We start from the raw sequence: 23,558 nt of genomic DNA, 5'->3' as shown, positions 1-23,558 counted from the left end.
GCCAATCCCCAAGAAACCTTCCAGTACCTCATTGAACGTATGCCTGCGAGAGTGGAAGCTGTCATCAAGGCTAATGGTGGACAAACATCATACTGAATTCCAGCATTACCAATGGAGGGCGCCACTAACTTTTAAGTCATTTTGAGCCAGGTGTCCGCATACTTTTGATCACATAGTGTATATCTAAGAATCAAGGCAACATTTACATCTACATCTACATCTACATCCACCTGCCGGTGTGAGGCGGAGGGTACTTTCAGTATCTCTATCGGTTCTCTGTTCTATTCCCGCCTCGTATTGTTCGTGGAAAGAAAGTCTTTCGGTATGCCTCTGTGTGGGCTCTAATCTCTCTGATTTTATCCTCATAGTCTCTTCGCGAGATATACGTAGGAGGGAGCAATATACCGCTTGACTCCTCTGTGAAGGTAACTTCATTAAAAGCCCGTACCGAGCTACTGAGCGTCTCTCTTGCAGAGCCTTCCACTGGCGTTTATCTATCATCTCCATAACGCTTTCACGATTACTAAATGATCCTATAACGACGCGCGCTCCTCTTCGTTGGATCTTCTCTATCTCTTCTATCAACCCTATCCCACACCGGTGAGCAGTATTCAAGCAGTGGGCGAACGAGTGTACTGTAACCTACTTCCTTTGTTTTCGGATTGCATTTCCTTAGGATTCTTCCAATGCATCTCAGTCTGGCATCTGGTTTACCGACGATTAATTTTATATGGTCATTCCATTTTAAATCACTCCTAATGCCTACTCCCAGATAATTTATAGAATTAACTGCTTCCAGTTGCTGACCTGCTATATTGTAGTTACGGAGTGGCCGTGCGGTTCTGGGCGCTGCAGTCTGGAGCCGAGCGCCCGCAACGGTCGCAGGTTCGAATCCTGCCTCGGGCATGGATGTGTGTGCTGTCCTTAGGTTAGTTAGGTTTAATCAGTTCTAAGTTCTAGGCGACTGATGACCTCAGAAGTTAAGTCGCATAGTGCTCAGAGCCATTTGAACCATTTTTATATTATAGTTAAATGATAAAGGATCTTTCTTCCTATGTATTCGCAGCACATTACACTTGTCTACATTGAGATTCAATTGCCATTCCATGCACCATGCGTCAATTCGTTGCAGATCCTCCTGCATTTCAGTTCAATTTTCCATTGTTACAACCTCTTGATATACTACAGCATCATCCGCAAAAAGCCTCAGTGAACTTCTGGTGTTGTCCACAAGGTCATTTCTGTATATTGTGAATAGCAACGGTCCTACGACACTCCCCTGCGGCACACCTCAAATCACTCTTACTTCGGAAGACTTCTCTCCATTGAGAATGACATGCTGCGTTCTGATCTAGGAGCCGGCCGGAGTGGCCGCTGCGCTTCTAGGCGCTACAGTCTGGAGCCGAGCGACCGTTACGGTCGCAGGTGCGAATACTGCCTCGGGCATGGTTGTGTGTGACGTCCTTAAGTTAGTTAGGTTTAAGTAGTTCCGAATCCTGCCTCGGGCATGGATATGTGTGATGTCCTTAGGTTAGTTAGGTTTAATTAGTTCCAAGTTCTAGGCGACTGATGACCTCAGAAGTTAAGTCGCATAGTGCTCAGAGCCATTTGAACCATTTTGTTATCTAGGAACTCTTCACTGCAATCACACAATTGGTCTGATAGTCCATATGCACTTACTTTGTTTATTAAACGACTGTCGGGGACTGTATCAAACGCCTTGCGGAAGTCAAGAAACACGGCATCTACCTGGGAACCCGTGTCTATGGTCCTCTGAGTCTCGTGGACGAATAGCGCGAGCCGGGTTTCACACGATCGTCTTTTTCGAAACCCATGCTGATTCCTACAGAGTAGATTTCCGGTCTCCAGAAAAGTCATTATACTCGAACATAATACGTGTTCCAAAATTCTACAACTGGTCGACGTTAGAGATATAGGTCTATAGTTCTGCACATCTGTTCGACGTCTCTTCTTGAAAACGGGGATGACCTGTGTATCCTCGGGATAGCTTACAAATAATTTGCTACTCTCAATTCATCGGCTGTACTGCTTCCAGCAGACTGAGTGCGAACGCCAGTGGAGTGTCGGAGCGATTATGATGGAACGATCGGCAAATGCCGACGTCGCGCCGCAGCGGGGAGAAATATCGGCAGGCCGGCTGGCTGGGCGGCAATAAGGCGTCCTGCTCAGTATTCCGCGGCCGCGCCTCGATATTCTCTGCGACCTCGTCGCGCGGCGCCGCAGGTCTGCACGTATGTAGCGTCGCTCCGGAAGGACGGCCAGAGCCTGAATAATGGACGGCGCGCCCCACTCGCCGGGGCAGCGAATCCGGCGGCTGGCGCTGCGCCCCTAGACAGGTTACTTCCGCTGTCAGAGCGTACTGAAGGAAACGGACAAACTGCTCACTATATCACTACACTACTGGGCATGAAGTTAGCAACACCAAGAGTGACAGTAAAGAATAGAATTTTGTGGTGTCACCGCCAGACACCACACTTGCTAGGTAGTAGCCTTTAAATCGGCCGCGGTCCGTTAGTATACGTCGGACTCGCGTGTCGCCACTGTCAGTGATTGCAGACCGAGCGCCGCCACACGGCAGGTCTAGAGACACTTCCTAGCACTCGCCCCAGTTGTACAACCGACTTTGCTAGCGAAGCTACACTGACAAATACGCTCTCATTTGCCGAGACGATAGTTAGCATAACCTTCAACTACGTCGTTTGCTACGACCTAGCAAGGCGCCATGACCAGTTATATTGAGATTAAATAATGTATCAACAAGAGCAATGTTCACCAATTGTGGATTAAAGTTAAGCATTCCAAGAGCTTCGTATTTTATTTATTAGACTCAACTCCTTTAACTGTTCCAGACCTCACGCCAGTCTGCGTGAGCTTAAACGCGTGCATTTCGGCCTCCTGTAGCTACACGGTGTTGGCTCTTCTGCCAACACATCAAATTTTACTTATTATGCGTATGTAATAGGTAGAATGAATCAGTATATGGGGGGTGTACAGCAAGCGAAATTTAGTCCACAGAGCTATGACCACTGGCAGCAACAGTGGTTGTAACCCAGCTGGGCATAGAGTCCATTTTGCTTCATTCGTGTGCCACACCTCCTTAACTGTAAAGGCTGGCGAGTAGTGAAGAAATGGTTCAAATGGCTCTGAGCACTGTGGGACTTAACTTCTGAGGTCATCAGTCACCTAGAACTTAGAACTACTTAAACCTAACTAACCTAAGGACGTCACACACAACCATGCCCGAGGCAGGGTTCGAACCTGCGACCGTAGCGGTCACATGGTTGCAAACTGTAGCGCTCGGCCACTCCGGCCGGCGCGAATAGTGATGTGCCCCTCTCTCAACAACCCGCTGCCACATGTTTTCCTTGGGTGGAAGATCTAGCCAGGGTAACAGTCGAACGTTGTCACTATCGAGGTAGTCAAGGCAGCATAGGCAACATGTGGTGTTGCGTAGTCTTATTGAAAGATAACGCCATCGAGGCCTCCAAGTCAGGGCACAACTACCAGCCTTAACGTATCACAAATGTAGCTCAAGACTATTGTCTGTGCAAACTGGCGGTGATGGTGTACGAACCCAACAACATCCCAGTTCAGGTGTTCGACCCGTTCGACGATGACGAGTACAATATGGCAACGTTTGTTCTCATCGGAGCACCAGACGCGGTTACGCCCATCGTGCTGCAGTACTCAAAACTGGGACTCGCGAGGAAAGCCGACGTGGTGCCATTCGCATGTCAAGTTTTGTCTTTGGAAGCACTGCTGTCGAAGCTCTCCTACGACGTCAATGGAAGCCGCTACAGTGGTATCCACGCTGAGACTCCGTGCCGCACAGAGTGAAGTTCGTAGGGTATTCGTCTTGTTGCAAACTATCCCATTTGCTGAGTAACATTACGTGACATGGCTGTAATACCGTGCACAATCAAGCGAACAATGTACCCTCTTGGGGTATAGCCGCATGGGAGCATAGGGATCCCGCATGGCGTTGAGTATGCGACCCCTGAATGCATCGATTCAGTATTCCCATGACAGTCGTGATATCCCACCCCATACGAGTTGTAATATCTTTTTATTTTTCTTTTGCCTTTTAAAGATCAGAAACGGAGCGAGTACGTGAGTAATGTTCGGGTTGCATACTTCACAAATCGAGGCGCCGCTGTTACATCAGAGCTAACGAGCTTCCTTCGTACCTGCTGTATGACGGGTCTGAGAACTGTGTTGCAACAGTCGCTTCATACTAGTCGACTCGTTCACTCTGAATGAAGCGCATAGGACTGTAGGGCTGGTCGTGACTTATTGCTGCTAAGGAAGCTGGGTACACCGTCTTGCTGCTGTAAAGTAGCCCTAACAAAACTAAATGCCCGCATCTCGTGGTCGTGCGGTAGCGTTCTCGCTTCCCACGCCCGGGTTCCCGGGTTCGATTCCCGGCGGGGTCAGGGATTTTCTCTGCCTCGTAATGGCTGGGTGTTGTGTGCTGTCCTTAGGTTAGTTAGGTTTAAGTAGTTCTAAGTTCTAGGGGACTTATGACCACAGCAGTTGAGTCCCATAGTGCTCAGAGCCATTTGAACCATTTGAAAACTAAATGACGGGTTGTCGATTCTCAGATGGCCTTTAACGAAGCTGTTTCTTCTGATACCGTAGGGGGTGTAAGGCAAAAATTAATTGATACAAAGTACACAACTGCAAATGTGCTCCGCTAGAGAAGGAGTGATATCTGGAATACGTTTCATGATATAGTCCACGCTTCAGATTAAAAAAACATACAAATTCCGCCAAGCGCAAACAAAATGGGTTTAGTCTTGTTTATTCCATTTCCACCATGGGAAAACAAATGTGCTACTTCAAACGAAAGCTGGGCGCAGAGCAACGCCATTGTTATATTCCTGCGACAACAAGCGCGCTGTTTCTGTATTCATTTGGTGATGGTAACTAGTGTTTGTGGGCTAACAGAGGGTTGTGCAGCTTATCATTCATTTCTGCAATTTATTTTAATAATTAATCACCATTTAGAGAATGCAGCTCACCTTCACGTCATATTTTCTGGTATTGTCGTTACAGACTCGGTACGGCCTCGAAAGTGTGTATCCGTCAAAATAATCGTTCGACATTCTCTGTATAGATATTAAATACTGAAAAAGATTACAGCAGTCATCGGAAAAGTATTACCTATATAAATGTGCGTATAAACACAACAATTTTCACTGCTAATCAGTCAGTCGTTACATTGGTATATAACTTGCTTATGTCATTAAGGCATGTCCGACATTGTGTGACATTTTAACTAGCACTTCAGAATGTTTTCAAAGCCGAAATCATGATTGTGTGAAGTAAATGAATAGTAATTTACAGTTTAATGGCAGAAATTTCTTCCAAAACGGTTGCGTAGCTACATGTACATCTACATAGAAACTCCGCAAGCAACTACTTGACCGTTTGTCATTTCCCCTAGTATTCACTCGCAAAGAGCGAAGGAAAAATGAGCGTTTGTACGCCTCCGTATGAGCCCTAATTTCTCGTATCATATCTTCGTGGTCCTTACGCGGCACGTACAATGGCGGCGGTAGAATCGTTCGCCAGTCAGATTCAGATACCGGTTCTCCAAATTTTCTCAACAGTGTTTCTCGAAAAGACAGTCGCCTTACATTCAGGGATTCCCATTTGAGTTCCAGAAGCCTTTCAGTAACACTTATTTGTTTTTCGAACCAACCGGTAACAAATATAGCCCCAAACATTCGAGCAGTACTCAAGAATGGTTTATCCCAGCGTCCTATATGCGGTCTGCTTTACAAGTGACTCACTCATTTTTATCCTATACAATGGCGTGACAGCACTACAACATCCTGTATCAAAACATCTGCTCGCTACTCATCAGCAAATGTCTTTTGATGCATACCCTGTCCCAACACAACATCCATAGCTTCATCCTCAATGGAACATTCCTCCAACCCTCTCACCCCATCCAAACCCCTCCCTGTATCCTCCAATATACGGACAATCCCTTTCCACTGGCCAGAAGTGGAGTTGCACGTGGCTACTACAATAACACCCCTGTTTGCCCACCCTAGTACCGCACTCCCGCCAAACACCTAATGCTTACAGTGTTCTTAAAACACTAACCGTTATCCGTGCCACAATCTACATCCAACTTAAATCACCCAATTCCCTGTCACTTGCTCACCCACGCCGACTGTCCTTTTGCACGAATATTATTGCCACTGATCTAAACATCCATAGCAGCTCAGGGCGTTTCACTATGTTTTGATGGTTTCAAATATGAATAACGTACGCTGAAAGCAAGATACAGCGACGGTATCCATTCATCGCGATTCGGCGTATTCTTCATTACCACCCAAATGCGCTTGTGTCGAATGGCCGCCTTGTCCGCCTTACCTCTAGAGTCATTTGAAGGGGGGAGTGTACTCCGACTGGCCGAGAACCTTGCCGCAGTTAGATGGTCGAATCCACGATCAAACTTCGACAATTCCTTCAGCAGTTACGAAAGATGTGTTCAAAAATTGGGTGAAACGCCTCAACTATTGTGTAGCCGCGAATGGTCGTCATTTGTCCAATATAGTATTTCACAAGCAAACTTGAAACTCGATTAAATGTTCGACTTTTTTCGGGATTAGTTTGTGGTTGTTAAAATTCGAAATGGTCAAAACATTGTGAAACAACCTGATAATGTAAAGCTGTCACCAACTCGAAGCTTGATTTTGGTGGTAAGTTCCTATGGGTCCAAACTGCTGAGGTCATCAGTCCTAAGGTTAAACACTACTTAATCTAACTTAAACTAACGTACGCTAAGGACAACACACACACACACCCATGCCCACGGGAGGATTCGAACCTTCGACAGGGGGAGCTGCACGTACCGTGGCATGGCGCCCAAGACCGTGCAGCCACCCCGCGCGGCCGAAGGTTGATTTCAGTACCACAGTTATTTAATGGGCGTTTACCTTTTGGAAGTAGTAGGCCGTTGCATATCTTCAAACTGCAGTTTTTTAATAGAGGCTCCGAACATTTTTTCGCATAAAATACACTGCCAGAGATGAAAGAAATGATGAATGGTAAAAATCCTAAAACTTAGCAGGAATCGAATCCGAGACCTTAGGAGCCATAATTTGGCACATTACTACTGTGCCACCTTCGTTGCACTTTCTAGATAAATCGCAGGGTATTATGGAATACTAAATCGCTCCGTTTAACAAAATAACATAGTTGCTTCTCTACCTCAGTAGACAAAATTGTTAAGAGCACTTTCCATATTGCAAAACATTGATATTTTCCTGTACTACTCTTATCATTTATCGGAAACATGAAAGATGGTCAGTTCTCTGCGAACATCTCTACACACTGCACCTAAATTGCTAGCGATGCCCTCGTTCGATTTCCCCAGTGTTTTATAAAGTATGTTCTTCAATTGTCTCCAGAGGTTACCTGGGAGAATTCAATGAGACACTTGTAGGTTATATATATATATATATATATATATATATATATATATATATATATATATATATATATGGTTCAAATGCAAATGGCTCTGAGCACTATGGGACTTAATTTCTGAGGTCATCAGGCCCCTAGAACTTAGGACTACTTCAACCTAACTAACCTAAGGACATCACACACATCCATGCCCGAGGCAGGATTCGAACCTGCGACCGTAGCGGTCGCGCGGTTCCAGACTGCAGCGCCTGGAACCGCTCGGTCACAATGGCCGGCAGAGGTTTGTCCCCTTAGTTTTAGGAGAGGTTTGTCCCCTTAGTTTTAGGAGTCAAAGTGTCTCTGAATGTGGCTCGGGAAATGGTTTCTGACTTCAGTTTGGATTTTAAATCACGCTTGAAATTACCTCGAAAATTTCGGTTTCACTCTGAAACACTGTTCAGTGACGCAGCGAGTTTCATATAAAAGCAACACACAACCGGTAAAGAATCGAGAAACGCCACGTCAAGCCGACCGGCTGTATCAGCGCAACTGCCGCATGGCTGCTGCGAAACAGATTCCGAGTGCGGCGCGCGGCGGTTTCCGAGCGACGGTGCCCTGCCGGCGGGAGCCAATACTGCGGTACAGAAGCGGCGCTTTTATTATTCAAGCCGCGGCGCGGGGAGTATCTCTGCCGCGTCACCGACACCCCCAGGCGGAACGGATCTGCTCTCCTCCCGCGGCCCCCGCCCCAGCCTTTGCCACCGGCCCAGGCGGAATACGGTGTCGAGCGAATTCGCCGCAAGAGCGGGCGGGCGAGCGAGTCGAGGTCGCCGATCCGTTCGGCAGGCGTCGAAGGCAAGCCGTGCGGCAGGCGGCAGCGAATTTCGCCGACCCGCCGCTGCCACCATCGCCTCGCTCGCTGCATATTGCGTGCCAGACGCGGCAAAATTGTTAGCAGAAACCGGAAAACGAGTCGGCTGAGCGGCGGGCGACAGGAGGCCGAACGCGGCGAGATCTGCTCGGCGCCGCGTATCGGATATCGGGAAACGATAATCCCTCGCAGCGGCTCTTACCTTTATCTTCTCCCTCTCTCGCAATTTTCGTCCGGGCACGCGTTTCGCGCGCCACTGTTTTGTATCGCGCCCACTGCACCGGAATCGCGTTCTGAGCCCGCTCCACTGTTGGTACTATAACGTTCGTGTAGTGCATCCGGCAGTTGCCGAGAACTGCCGATAGTTCCAGAGAACCTCAGTGCGCCCATTTCAGTATAGCTGGATCCCAAATCAGCCGACAGTGCCGTAGATCGCTTTTCCCGTCACTGTGTCATTCTTACAGCGAGCGTAACAGCAGTCAACTGCGTGTAGAATGAACAATTGTAGCACACGATAAAATATGGAGATAAGTTACAAATTACACTCCTGGAAATGGAAAAAAGAACACATTGACACCGGTGTGTCAGACCCACCATACTTGCTCCGGACACTGCGAGAGGGCTGTACAAGCAATGATCACACGCACGGCACAGCGGACACACCAGGAACCGCGGTGTTGGCCATCGAATGGCGCTAGCTGCGCAGCATTTGTGCACCGCCGCCGTCAGTGTCAGCCAGTTTGCCGTGGCATACGGAGCTCCATCGCACTCTTTAACACTGGTAGCATGTCGCGACAGCGTGGACGTGAACCGTATGTGCAGTTGACGGACTTTGAGCGAGGGCGTATAGTGGGCATGTGGGAGGCCGGGTGGACGTACCGCCGAATTGCTCAACACGTGGGGCGTGAGGTCTCCACAGTACATCAATGTTGTCGCCAGTGGTCGGCGGAAGGTGCACGTGCCTGTCACCTGGGACCGGACCGCAGCGACGCACGGATGCACGCCAAGACCGTAGGATCCTAGGCAGTGCCGTAGGGGACCGCACCGCCACTTCCCAGCAAATTAGGGACACTGTTGCTCCTGGGGTATCGGCAAGGACCATTCGCAACCGTCTCCATGAAGCTGGGCTACGGTCCCGCACACCGTTAGGCCGTCTTCCGCTCACGCCCCAACATCGTGCAGCCCGCCTCCAGTGGTGTCGCGACAGGCGTGAATGGAGGGACGAATGGAGACGTGTCGCCTTCAGCGATGAGAGTCGCTTCTGCCTTGGTGCCAATGATGGTCGTATGCGTGTTTGGCGCCGTGCAGGTGAGCGCCACAATCAGGACTGCATATGACCGAGGCACACAGGGCCAACACCCGGCATCATGGTGTGGGGAGCGATCTCCTACACTGGCCGTACACCACTGGTGATTGTCGAGGGGACACTGAATAGTGCACGGTACATCCAAACCGTCATCGAACCCATCGTTCTACCATTCCTAGACCGGCAAGGGAACTTGCTGTTCCAACAGGACAATGCACGTCCGCATGTATCCCGTACCACCCAACGTGCTCTAGAAGCTGTAAGTGAACTACCCTGGCCAGCAAGATCTCCGGATCTGTCCCCCATTGAGCATGTTTGGGACTGGATGAAGCGTCGTCTCACGCGGTCTGCACGTCCAGCACTAACGCTGGTCCAACTGAGGCGCCAGGTGGAAATGGCATGGCAAGCCGTTCCACAGGACTACATCCAGCATCTCTACGATCGTCTCCATGGGAGAATAGCAGCCTGCATTGCTGCGAAAGGTGGATATACACTGTACTAGTGCCGACATTGTGCATGCTCTGTTGCCTGTGTCTATGTGCCTGTGGTTCTGTCATTGTGATCATGTGATGTATCTGACCCCAGGAATGTGTCAATAAAGTTTCCCCTTCCTGGGACAATGAATTCACGGTGTTCTTATTTCAATTTCCTGCAGTGTAGTTACATTATTACAGCAAAACACAATTATTATTTCAGTTTAAAAAGTTTCAGATGGTTCAGATGGCTCTGAGCACTATGGGAGTTAACTTCTGAGGTCATCAGGCCCCTAGAACTTAGAACTATTTAAATCTAACTAACCTAAGGAAATCACACACATCCATGCCCGAGGCAGGATTCGAACCTGCGACCGTAGCGGTCGCGCGGTTACGGACTGTAGTGCCTAGAACTGCTCGGCCACTCCGGCTGGCTGGCCGCGGTGGTCTAGCGGTTCTGGCGCTGTAGTCCGGAACCGCGGGACTGCTACAGTCGCAGGTTCGAATCCTGCCTTGGGCATGGCTGTGTGTGATGTCCTTAGGTAAGTTAGGTTTAAGTAGTTCTAAATTCTAGGGGACTTATGACCTAAGATGTTGAGTCCCATAGTGCTCAGAGCCATTTGAACCATTTGAACCACTCCGGCTGGCCTACAAAGTTTCAGTCGAGTTTTAGTTTAATTAAACAGACGCTGCTGCCGATCCGACTTTTCAACTTAATCCTGCTGACATGTGTGGATAACAATACACAATATCTTCAATAATACCTCTCCCTTGCAGCAGCAGTGCATATCTGTAGTGTGGGACGCAAAATATGATTTTTTTCTTCTACAAACGCTTTAACAAAGAAGTTGGTTATCAACGATGGAGGATCCATGGTGCACTAAAAATAAATAACAACGGATGATGAATTACCTTAGAGTTATTCAGATTCATTCATCGTCGTTCAGTAAGTGAAGGACTCGATTCGTGAGTCAGCAGTCTAACCAATAACATGTATATATTAATATGCATATTCCTCGTTAGCATATCTGGACAAATATGGGAACTATGATAAAATCGACTTGTATAAAACAATCACTGGGAGACAGATTCACACTACCGATTTAACATCACCTTTGACAAGGTTTATAGTTATTATAGCACAGATAAATTAATGAAGCATACATTACCCAAAACATACGTCGAAATAATGATGGATACTGCACAATATGTGCCATTTCTACCATTTGATGCCCTCTATGTAAGGCTGGCATTAGATAAGATTGGCAAAAATCTCATTAAACATGTCTGTTGCAACAAGCAACCTTCCGAGGTAAATAGAAGGGTATTTTAGTGTATTACAGAGAGTATTACTTGTTGTTATCATTCAGCGAGTGGTATATATGTTTTGTTCTTTATGCTGAATCCGTCAGCAACATTTTATTCTTCTTCGGAAATTAATTATAACCTACATATAATTCGTGTTTTAAGCAAACAGTGAGGCAGTGTGTGTTATTAATGGGTGCAGGAGCACGGTCTGTAAGCATTTCTCATTATGGTACTTAACACAAAAATTTCTGTGCTCTTCGCAAACAATAAGTCAAAGCAACCAATCCTATGGATGATAGTAAATTTAATTAAAGGCATGTTTTCACTTAGTTGAAACGTATGGAAAATTTCCTAATTTGACGCACTTCGACGGAAATAAATAAGATAAAAGGCTGTAGCATTTTAATTTTGAATTTATGAAGCGAAATTTGACCGTAAGTTGTTAATTTCCTTCACTGAAAGAATTTCGCTGAGGCATTTCATTTCACACAGGATGTCCCTGGAGTAATTATCTGTATTCCGGGATATGATAGGAACTATCGTCCGAATCAAAGAAGTCTAGTAAAAATGGACTCTAAAATGCATACTTTAAGAGCTATGAGCACTACTCCATTTTCGATATAGTGAAACAAATCACTTCTACCGCAAGATTTTTGCTTTCCATATTTTGAGACGTGATAATTTGGACCAAAACATGGGACATGCGCTCTAAAACGCAAACCTTAAGACATATGAGGACTTATCCATCTCCTCTACAGCGAAGCATATCTCTTCTACTCAACAAGTGCTCATAGCTCTTAAGGTATGCATTTTCGAACCCACGTATACTAAACTTCTTTCTTTCGGATGATCGTCCTGCCAGAACCCTGAATTTTGATCATTTCTCCCGGGAAACCCTGTATATCGTGTCAAAAGTGGCTAAAATCTTGCGCAATAAAGTTCTTTTGACGTCGAGTCAATGGTATCGATGCTAGAATAAAATCAAAATGGATAACAGCGTCGTCGGAGAGCAAATACATCCATATGCCGACGTATACCTCTCTACCAGCTGGATGCGTAATGACTACGTGGTATGAACAATTCCTCTATGATGGCAGCCACTTCAAACACTGTTTGCTACCATACCCTTGTTGATTTGATGATGATGTTTTCGTCTGCCGAAGAACAAGATTTTTTTCAGCAGTTCTCAAACCGCATTTTTTTTTTCATGATAGCATTGTCGAGTTCGATTATGCAACATTGAGTGTTGAACTTTATTCTGCTACTAGTATGAAACAGCGTGGCATGGTGTTAATTCTGAGAAAATAAAATTCATGAGTTATACTTGGACAACTGCGTTATAAATATGATTTATTTAGGTAGACTGTAATTTGTGTCTGATGTAGTAAGATCATTAAGTTTATTTTTTGTGCGTTACGTTTTTTACCCCTGAGGGTAGAGCAGGTCCCAGAATGTATTTTCGCTTTGTAGTGGAGTGTTAACTTACGTGAAATTTCCGGCAGACTGAAACTGAAAGTCCGACCAGAACTGGAACCTGTGACCTTTGTCATCCGTGGGCGAGCTTTCTAATGTCTGAGCTACCCATGCACGACTCATGAGCCGCCCCCACAGATTTACTCCCGTAGGAGTCACGTACTGGCTGAAGTAAAGTCGTGAGTTGTGTTTGGATAGCTCAGTCGGTAGAGCACTTGCCTGCAGAAGGCAAAGATTACAGTTTATAGTCTCGGTCTGGCACGCAGCTTTAAGCTGGCAGAAAGTTACGGTCGAACGGATTGTTTGGAATCCGACCAATAGTAAAACTCGCTTCTTTTCAATCTCATACCAGGCTACTTGCTAGTCGGGCAGAGGCGTACCAGTAGGGATCACTGGAAGGGGATTAGCTGTTGAGACATTTGCCTTTTAGCGATGAGGAACATCAGAAAACGTTGTTTGGAACCAGCTGACTGAAACTACTTTTAATTAATTTCTGTGACAGTACTTTTCATGTTCCCAGACAAAACAGAAAAAAAGCGTCCGTGTAAAAGGATTTTGAAGTTATGGCCTGCATGGCGCAAATAGTGTGCATGGAGGACAGAAACGAAACGGAAAACGCTGCTGGGCTAGCTCTAGACGCAATTTCTTGTACTAATTTTTAGCAAAGTAATTTGACTTCAGTGCCATCATCCAAATAATGAAGAAGGTCATATCTGTTCTGTTCCAGGACACCTATCGGAGTTTTCCTGCGGGAAGCTGTACTACAGGACATTCATGCTCGACTCGAAGAGGGATTCTCTATACGTTGGCGCAATGTGAGTACACATCGTAACTGTGTGAATGGCACAGGTTACGCATGATACATTTTTTTTTTCGTTCATTACTTCCATTTATAATTGCAAGACTAGCTGATATGCTGTTTGCCAGCCTGTTCGTAACATATTCCTGAATGTGTCTGCCACTCTATTTTTACAGTGGATTGATATTCTATAAGCCATCGTTTTCGTGTCTACTTTAAGGAAGGGGTAAATTCTTAGATGGCACATTCACTAAGCTCACGGACGGTTATTCCAGCCATTTACCACCACTGACAGAACGGAAGGATGATGAAAGTTTAACTTGCTATCCACGAGGATATCGTTGTATACAGAGCACAATTTCAGGTGGCTTATCGATGGTGAAGGAACTCGGCTATGTCAATTTCAAAGGTACCAATCCGACAGTTATTTTAACCGATGTAGGTAACCACGGAAAATTAAACTCTTAATGGCCAGTAGAGGATTCGAAACCCTCTCTTCCACAATGGGAATCCGGTTTAATGAAGTTATAGTATACTTTAAAAAATGATAACTTTTTAAAATATTCGTAAACAATAGTATATGTATCATGGGGTGAAGTAAGTATTGACTTTTATAGACCATATTTATTAAAATACATTGCCTAGTACCACACTGCCCTCATGGCAGCCAGCAACTGTTCTTAAGTATAGGACCATTACCGAGTAGGATTAACAGAAGAGAAAGAGAAGATCCAACGAATAGTTTTTCGTTTCGTCATGGGATCGTACAGTAAGCACGAGAAAATTGCGGAGAGGCTCAAGAAATTCCAGTGGCAGTCGCTACAGGAGAGGCGTCGTATATTTCAGAGAAGACTAATGTCGAGACTCCGAGAGCGTGCGTACAAAGGCGAGCCGGGCAGCATATTTCTTCAATACACACATGCCCCACGAAATGACAACGACGAAAATAATCTGAGAGATTAGAGCTTATACTGAAGTTCATCGACAGTCATTGTTCCCACCCGCCATTGGCGAATGTTACACGGATAGGAGAATATAACAGTGGAACCAGAGGTAACAAGTAACAAGAAAACGGAATTCGTGGTTATAGATAAGATTGGAGGTGGAGCCAAGACTGACAAAATGTGGCTATTGAGCAACTCGAGGATGTAACAGATTTTAGCTATGTCGGTAGTAGTGTGGAGGAGAACAATAGATGACTGAAAGAAATCAAAGAAGAGTAACATTGGTCTGAGGTTCCTTACAAAATAAGAAAAACCTTCTACAGAACAAGCACATCAGGTTCTACACTAAGAAAAGATGTGTAAAGACCTCATTTGGAGTGTTCTGACATAGAGATGTGAAACCTGCCCTTAGACAGAGCTTTTAATGAGACAATGCCATGTGCACGGACGTGGTCTTTTACTACCACATAATTCACCTTAATAATAATATTTATAATTTTACTTGAAAATACAGCTCTCCGGTTGCACAGGTAAAAAATTTTCAACTTTACCTAGGTTTCAACTGCTCTAAGGCAGCCTTCATCAGAAGAAAAAAAAATTACATTACCTGTAACAGAGTTTTGGAATAATATAAAAATTATTAAATTAAACATATGTAATAAAATTACATCATAGCTAACTGCTACGGTACAGTAGACAAAGAAAGCATACTTACATAGAGTAAATAGTTATGAAATGGTTTAGAGCAACAGTGCTCACGTTAAAGATAAAAATATATTTGTACATTATAAAATTTTCCTAGGAATGCACAACTTGACAAAGACGCGCCGCTAAGGGTCGCGTGTGCGGCCGGCACTGTAAGCAGCATCAGACTGACAGGCGCGCGCGCCGTCGATGTTAGAAAGTCGGCACCTTGTCTCGCGCCATCTAGTATTGAATGCTTGTACTTTACAGTGACAACAACTGTCAGAAGCATTGGAACAGGAGTGCACGTAATGTGCTGATTACATTATGTCAGGTAGTATGTAACAGATCGAAAGTTGAACAAAATATTATACTGTAAAACAGGGAGAGAGAGAACAATATTTAAGGCTACAGTACGGGAAGCATAATAGCAATATTCCACGTTAAGTGATTTTAAGAAAGGGCTTTACGCCATCAAAGAAATTTTTATCACGTAATAGTAACTGCTCATTGAGGATTAAATGGTCGTTACGGGAAAAATGTTTGAAAATTTCCAACTGTTCAAGAATATCAAGTCTGAAGCCTTTCTTTTTCGTATGTAAGATACTAATATCATGAACATCTTTAGGTTTGTGTCCTGTGATAAGAAGGTGGTCAGCGAATGACGAATTATGTACGTTCGTACCTTTATTCCCTAATAGATGCTCTTTATATCTAATCGAAAAAGCTCGTCCAGTCTGTCCTGAGCAAGTGTCACAGGTGATTTTATAAACGCCTGAGCTTTGCAGAGGCGACCGTCTTGGTTTTAAATTATGGATAAGATTATTTTTGAGAGAGTTGTTGGTAGAGAAAACTATGTTGCAGCCATATTTATTTTTAAGGAGACGTTGCAATCTGTAGGTTATTGGCCCTACATACGGTAAAGAGAAGTATTTCGTCAAATCGCTAGGCTCGTCAATAGTGGTCCCAAGCGTGGTAATTCTGTTATTGGTTTTCTGTTTGAAGACATCATCTACTATATTTGGTTCAAAATGGTTCAAATGGCTCTGAGCACTATGCGACTTAACTTCTAAGGTCATTAGTCGCCTAGAACTTAGAACTAATTAAACCTAACTAACCTAAGGACATCACATACATCCATGCCCGAGGCAGGATTCGAACCTGCGACCGTAGCGGTCGAGCGGTTCCAGACTGTAGCGCCTTTAACCGCTTGGCCACCACGGCCGGCTATTTGGTTCGTAACCATTATTAACTGCAATGGTTTTAATTAGATTCAATTCGGTTTTTAAATTTTCAGAGGACAATTGCTCTATGAACAGCAGAGTGAAAAAATGCTTTTTTGTGAGATCGTGGGTGTGTGGAACAGGCTGGCACAATTTGGTTAGAAAGAGAATCCTTCAGTTTTTTAATAGGATTTTAAATAAAAAAATTCAAATTGCTCTCAGCACTATGGGACTCAACTTCTGAGGTCATTTGTCCCCTAGAACGTAGAACTAGTTAAACCTAACTAACCTAAGAACATCACACACATCCATGCCCGAGGCAGGATTCGAACCTGCGACCGTAGCGGTCTCGCGGTTCCAGACTGCAGCGCCTAGAACCGCACGGCCACTTCGGCCGGCTTTAAATAAAACTGATATAATTTTTACTAAAGGTGAAATCTCTTTGTTAAGAAAAGGTTTAAAATAAAATGTCAAACTAAACTTATCTGATCAACACGTAATAGAAAATATTATCGTTGAACGCAAAACTGGTCTAAATAGTGTAAAAATCGAAAGATCGCAACAGACCAGAATTGCTCATTATGTATGTAATTTGCTTAGTAGAAATGTAGTTCGCCCTGAAAATGTCAATTATGACAAAAAATTAATCTACTCTATTAATGTTAGAGATAATGATGCTCTCATAACAAAATCAGAAAAGGTAATTCTCTTATTATTGCTACAAAAGATGAATATGTAGCAAAAACTTTAGAATTTTTTGAGGAAAATAATATTTCTGAGCTAAGGTAGATCCTACCCCACTTTTACAAAAAGAAATTAGATCCGCGGTCAATGATGCAAATTCCTTACTTAAGCCATTCCAGAAAAAACAGCTGATTAACATGAACCCCCAGCCGCCTAAGCTTCGGTCCCAATTTAAGGTCCACAAAATAAATCACCCTATTCGGCCTATTTCTAACAGCGCTTACCACGATCTAGCAAAATTCCTTCATTATAAATTAAAAAAGGTCTTATGTTTTTCGAAATAATTACTCTATAGCTAATAGACAGAGTCTTATCAACAAAATAAAAGACATACACTGCGACGAAAGCAAAAAGATGTTCTCATTTGATATTAAAAACCTTTATACCAATGTGCCTGTACTAACGACTTTAGATATCATAGAGAATAACTTACGTTTGTTCAAAAAAGAACTCTCTGATGAACAGATCACTGATTTCATTAACCTAATGCAGATCGTAACAAAGTACAATTATTTCGAATTCAATGGACAGCTGTACCAACAACCTGATGGTCTTGCTATGGGCAATCCCTTAGCTGGGGCATCCTAGCAGACATTTTTATCAACTCTCTGGAAGAGACATTTTTCAAAAATTTTTCCACTACCACCTTAGGAATTGTTTCATATTCTAGTTACGTCGATGACATTTTAATCGTCTATAACGGAACGAACGATGGCATTAACCACCTGTTCGAGATCTTTAACAAACTACATGAAAACATCACCTTCACATGTGAACTTGAAAACAGCTCCCGTCAGTTACATTATTTAGACTTAACTTTGACAATAGTGAATGACATAATCTCCTTCAATATTTTTCGTAAGGATTCTCTTTCTAACCAAATTGTGCCAGCCTCTTCCACACACCCACGATCTCACAGAAAAGCATTTTTTCACTCTGCTGTTCATAGAGCAATTGTCCTCTGAAAATTTAAAAACCGAATTGAATCTAATTAAAACCATTGCAGTTAATAATGGTTACGAACCAAATATAGTAGATGACCAATAACAGAATTACCACGCCTGGGACCACTATTGACGAGCCTAGCGATTTGACGAAATACTTCTCTTTACCGTATGTAGGGCCAATAACCTACAGATTGCAACGTCTCCTTAAAAATAAATATGGCTGCAACATAGTTTTCTCTACCAACAACTCTCTCAAAAATAATCTTATCCATAATTTAAAACCAAGACGGTCGCCTCTGCAAAAGTCAGGCGTTTATAAAGTCACCTGTGACACTTGCTCTGCTTATTATATAGGACAGACTGGACGAGCTTTTTCGATTAGATATAAAGAGCATCTATTAGGGAAAAAAGGTACGAACGTACATAATTCGTCATTCGCTGACCACCTTCTTATCACAGGACACAAACCTAAAGATGTTCATGATATTAGTATCTTACATACGAAAAAGAAAGGCTTCAGACTTGATATTCTTGAACAGTTGGAAATTTTCAAACATTTTTCCCGTAACGACCATTTAATCCTCAATGAGCAGTTACTATTACGTGATAAAAATTTCTTTGATGGCGTAAAGCCCTTTCTTAAAATCACTTAACGTGGAATATTGCTATTATGCTTCCCGTACTGTAGCCTTAAATATTGTTCTCTCTCTCCCTGTTTTACAGTATAATATTTTGTTCAACTTTCGATCTGTTACATACTACCTGACATAATGTAATCAGCACATTACGTGCACTCCTGTTCCAATGCTTCTGACAGTTGTTGTCACTGTAAATTACAAGCATTCAATACTAGATGGCGCGATACAAGGTGCCGACTTTCTAACATCGACGGCGCGCGCGCCTGTCAGTCTGATGCTGTTTACAGTGCCGGCCGCACATGCGACCCTTAGCGGCGCGTCTTAATCTAGTTGCGCATTCCTAGGAAAATTTTATAATTTACAAATATATTTTTATCTTTAACGTGAGCACTGTTGCTCTAAACCATTTCATAACTATTTACTCTATGTAAGTATGCTTTCTTTGTCTACTGTACCGTAGCAGTTAGCTATGATGTAATTTTATTACATATGTTTAATTTAATAATTTTTATATTATTCCAAAACTCTGTTATAGGTAATGTAAAATTTTTTTACTTCTGATGAAGGCTGCCTTAGAGCAGTTGAAACCTAGGTAAAGTTGAAAATTTTTTACCTGTGCAACCGAAGAGCTGTATTTTCAAGTAATATTATAAATTTCGTCTACGGTTGCTGCATTATCGGCCATGTTCAAAATTATAATAATAATATTATAATGATATACTTTTGCTTCATTACTTTAGTAGCAGTATTCACTTTTCAGGCCGTAACATTAACTAACCAAGCAAATAAATAACATAAATAAATAAATGATTCAGTTGGAATTGTATGTATACTATATGGCAGGAATTATTACGTATCTTCTATTTGTTCATACGTGTGATATTTCAAACATCTAGTTGTTTCAGTGTATTATATGTGTTGTGTTTCAACAATACCAATCAGCATCTAAACAGTAGCTTGTATTCGTACATGTAGTATGTACATAGCTAAGGTATCATTTCATAAACGTGGTTTAATGTTTTCAAATACCGATTTGAAGATTCCCTTTTTTATGGTAACAATATCATCCACATCTGTTCACTACTACATTAAATATCTTACGATTTCTGAAGGTGACACTAACGCAGTGACGAATCTGGTCGCGTAATTAATACAGCATACTGTATTAATATTTATACGGCTGGTGGTGTTCCTTATTCCTACAAGGAAATACGGAAAAAGCTCGCCTCGCAGCTGCGGAAATGTGGTTCTAGAGGAGAATTACGAGAACAAGCTGGGCTGATAGAAAAACAAATGAGACGTTCTACAGGAAATAGCAGAGTAGAAACAAGTACTAAAAATTACAGGCCAATGCAAAGCAAAGCTTATTGGACACTTAATTAGATGCGATATTCTGCTACAAGACGTTTTTAGAAGGCAAGGTATCAGGAAACAAAACGAATGGACTACTGCGAACATCCTAACTAAAAAATATGGTCTGTGAGATGGTATGTTCTTCATACGTGGAGATGACGAGGACTGCTGATGAGAGAAAGCTGTGGTGCACAGAGAAGGCTTAGCCTTTTGAAAGATGGGGCCAAAGTTATCCTCCGCCACACACAGCAAGGTGACTTGTGGAGTACAGATGTAGATGTAGTTCGGTGTATCAAATGTTTATCGCGGAGGCGAGGCGTTCCCTAATCGGAACCCTACTGCGACGACATAGAGCGAACAGGTTGACTAGGCGGAGGAGGTGATGAAAGCGAGGCCCATTTGTAGGAGGCGGCCAGGCCCTTATCGGAGGCGCGAGGGGGAGGCGGCGGGAGTGAAGACGCCATTGTCTGCCCCCCACCTGATAACGTCTCATTGTCTGCCGCGACGCCCGCCGCCCTCTGCAGAGTCACCGCCGGTGATCGATGGCCGGCGTTTAACCCGCAGCCGCTCAGCCGTCCGCCCGCCTTGCACCGGCGGACCGCACTGGCGCTGCACAGATTTTCCCTCCCTTCTGCGTCGGTCGCGATCTGCAACGACCACTCTAACTCTATCGGCCATTTGCCCCAGCCCTCGAATGTTATATTTGCTAACAACTTTTTGTCTTTTCGGGGGCTTATACTTACGTGTTTAGTACAGACACTTGTTACACGGAAGGCAATCCCCATTTAGCCTGTACCAGTAAACATCGTCTCCCACCTCATATTCTTTTGAGTCCAACTGCCATGTATACACTTGTTACTGAAGTTTTGCCGAATAAACAACGAACATTTAGTAAGCAATAAACTTTTTCCCTTTAATTGTTTTATGGAGCTGTAAACGAAAAAAGTTAGAAGTAGCTAAGAGTGTCCTCAACACTAGATGAGTATAATCTCATTAATTTGCGTTCCGTTTTAAGAAAAGCCAATTCTCACACATCTCTATTTTTACGTCATATCTCACGAAATAATTCAGACAGTTTTTTTGCATAGGCAGCTAAAATGTACTAAGCGATAAACTTTTTGCCATCCATTATTTTGTGCGAGGTGTCAGCGAGAAAAAAATTCAGAATTACGTGTAAAGTTTGTTCAAGTCGCTAAGCGATCTCATTCTCAAATACCGGAAGAATGTAATGTTGGTCGTTGCTTCGCTGTGAGCAAGCTGTCTCAAGACATACAGGGCGTTCGAGAATTTCCCTTACAAACTTCTAGGACTTTTAGAGGGGAGTGAGTACATAATATTTTGAAGAGGAACGCATATCTGGAAACGTACCGTTTACGTGCTAAAGCCGTTTGGAAACACGTTTGTTAGCTTGGTTTTCCAAAGCATAGTCATAGTGGGGTGCTTTCGTCAGCCTGGATGATACCATTTCGTGTCTATCCTACGTTCCTCACCTGGTTTGAGTCTCACTCAGATGTCTGTGCGTGTTAAAGGTGGTATGGAGTGTTGGAGGAGATATGGATGTAGTTATTGGTCATCCACAACATAACAGACGGTGTTGGGAACAACAGTCATCGCACACGCAACTGCTTGTGTACTCGTTGATGGGTTCTCTTCAGTGTGGCTCTGAGCACTATGGGACTTAGCATCTAAGGTCATCAGTCCCCTAGAACTTAGAACCACTTAAACCTAACTAACCTAAGGACATCACACACATCCATGCCGCCCGAGGCAGGATTCGAAACTGCGACCGTAGGGGTCGCGCGGTTCCAGACTGAAGCGCCTAGAACCGCTCGGCCACAGCTGCCGGCTAGTGTTTTTATGTGAATCCTTTAATCTAATATTATACCTCTTAATGTTTAGGTTATGACACCATTTTAAATTTTTAAATTAGGTCAGTAAGTATATAAAATACTGAAAATCAAATTTTTGTTACCCCTGGAACCCGCTAGACGGACAACCTACAGCTTGAACAGTGTGACGATCTAGTTGCGTAGTAACATAGACTACGATCACACAGAACACGTTCTCGAGCTGACAGCCTGATGGTACATCAAACACACATGTTCCTCTCTTGGGGTAATCACTCCCTCGGATGTATAACTATAATGTATTTGGAGGTGATAAAAGTAATCTCTCTCATCATTACGTCATTATACACGGATACACTGACGGGGAAAAAAAAATCGGAACACCAAGAGGGAGTTATACGACATAAACGAAAGTTGGTTGCCGTATTTCAACATCTGAAAGATGATCCGCATTAAAATTTGTCAAAAGTCCCATGAGCGTGGCGCTATTAGGCTATTAGGATGGAATCAGGTTTTCTTTAAATACACGCTTTGACGCTTTCCTTGCCATTGCCAGTCTACATTTTATATCCTCTCTACTTCGACCATCATCAGTTATTTTGCTCCCCAAATAGAAAAACTTCTGTACTACATTAAGCGTCTCATTTCATAATCTAATTCCCTCAGCATCACTCGACTTAATTCGACTACATTCCATTTTCCTCGTTTTGCTTTTGTTGATGTTCATCTTATATCTTCCTTTTAAGACTCTATCCATTCCTCGTCCTTTGCTGTCTCTGAGAGAATTACAATGTCAACAGCGAACCTCAAAGTTTTTATTTCTTCTCCATGGATTTTAATACCTACTCCGAATTTTTCTTTTGTTTCCTTTACTGCTTGCTCAATATATAGATTATATAACATCGGGGTGAGGCTACAACCCTGTCTCACTCCCTTCCCAACCACTGCTTCCCTTTCATGTCCCTCGACTCTTATAACTGCCATCTGGTTTCTGTACAAATTGTAAATAGCCTTTTGCTCCCTGTAATTTACCCCTGCCACCTTTAGAATTTGAAAGAGAATATTCCAGTCAACATTGTCAAATGCTTTCTCTAAGTCTACAAATGCTAGAAACGTAGGTTTGCCTTTCCTTAATCTTTCTGCTAAGATAAGTCTTAAGGTCAGTATTGCCTCACGCGTTCCAACATTTCTACGGAATCCAAACTGATCTTCCCCGAGGTTGGCTTCTACCAGTTTTTCCATTCGTCTGTAAAGAATTCGCATTATTATTTTGCAGCCATGGCTTATTAAACTGATAGTTCGGTAATTTTCACATCTGTCAACACCTGCTTTCTTTGGGATTGGAATTATTCTATTCTTCTTGAAGTCTGAGGGTATTTCGCGTGTCTCTTACATCTTGCTCACCAGATGGTAGAGTTTTGTCAGGAGTGGCTCTCCCAAGGCCATCAGTAGTTCTAATGGAATGTTGTCTACTCCCGGGGCCTTGTTTCGACCCAGATCTT

At 43.6% G+C, this 23,558-nt stretch overlaps 1 protein-coding gene across 3 annotated transcripts in view; it reads left to right on the top strand.

Annotated features, from left to right (window-relative positions):
* LOC126094458 (semaphorin-2A-like) overlaps positions 1-23,558 on the top strand; it is an 816,626-nt gene that overhangs the window by 544,457 nt on the left and 248,611 nt on the right. For 2 of the 3 annotated variants that reach the window (XM_049908840.1, XM_049908839.1), the window contains one exon: positions 13,605-13,692. In XM_049908840.1, the coding sequence (XP_049764797.1) occupies positions 13,605-13,692 (88 nt within the window). Of the gene's footprint in view, positions 1-13,583; positions 13,693-23,558 lie in introns of all 3 variants that reach the window. The other variant, XM_049908838.1, reaches the window with a different exon arrangement.

This window comes from Schistocerca cancellata, chromosome 8 (assembly GCF_023864275.1).
Source record: "Schistocerca cancellata isolate TAMUIC-IGC-003103 chromosome 8, iqSchCanc2.1, whole genome shotgun sequence".
In the NCBI taxonomy this organism is placed as follows: domain Eukaryota; kingdom Metazoa; phylum Arthropoda; class Insecta; order Orthoptera; family Acrididae; genus Schistocerca; species Schistocerca cancellata.
This window is presented reverse-complemented; position numbering and strand designations above follow the sequence as displayed.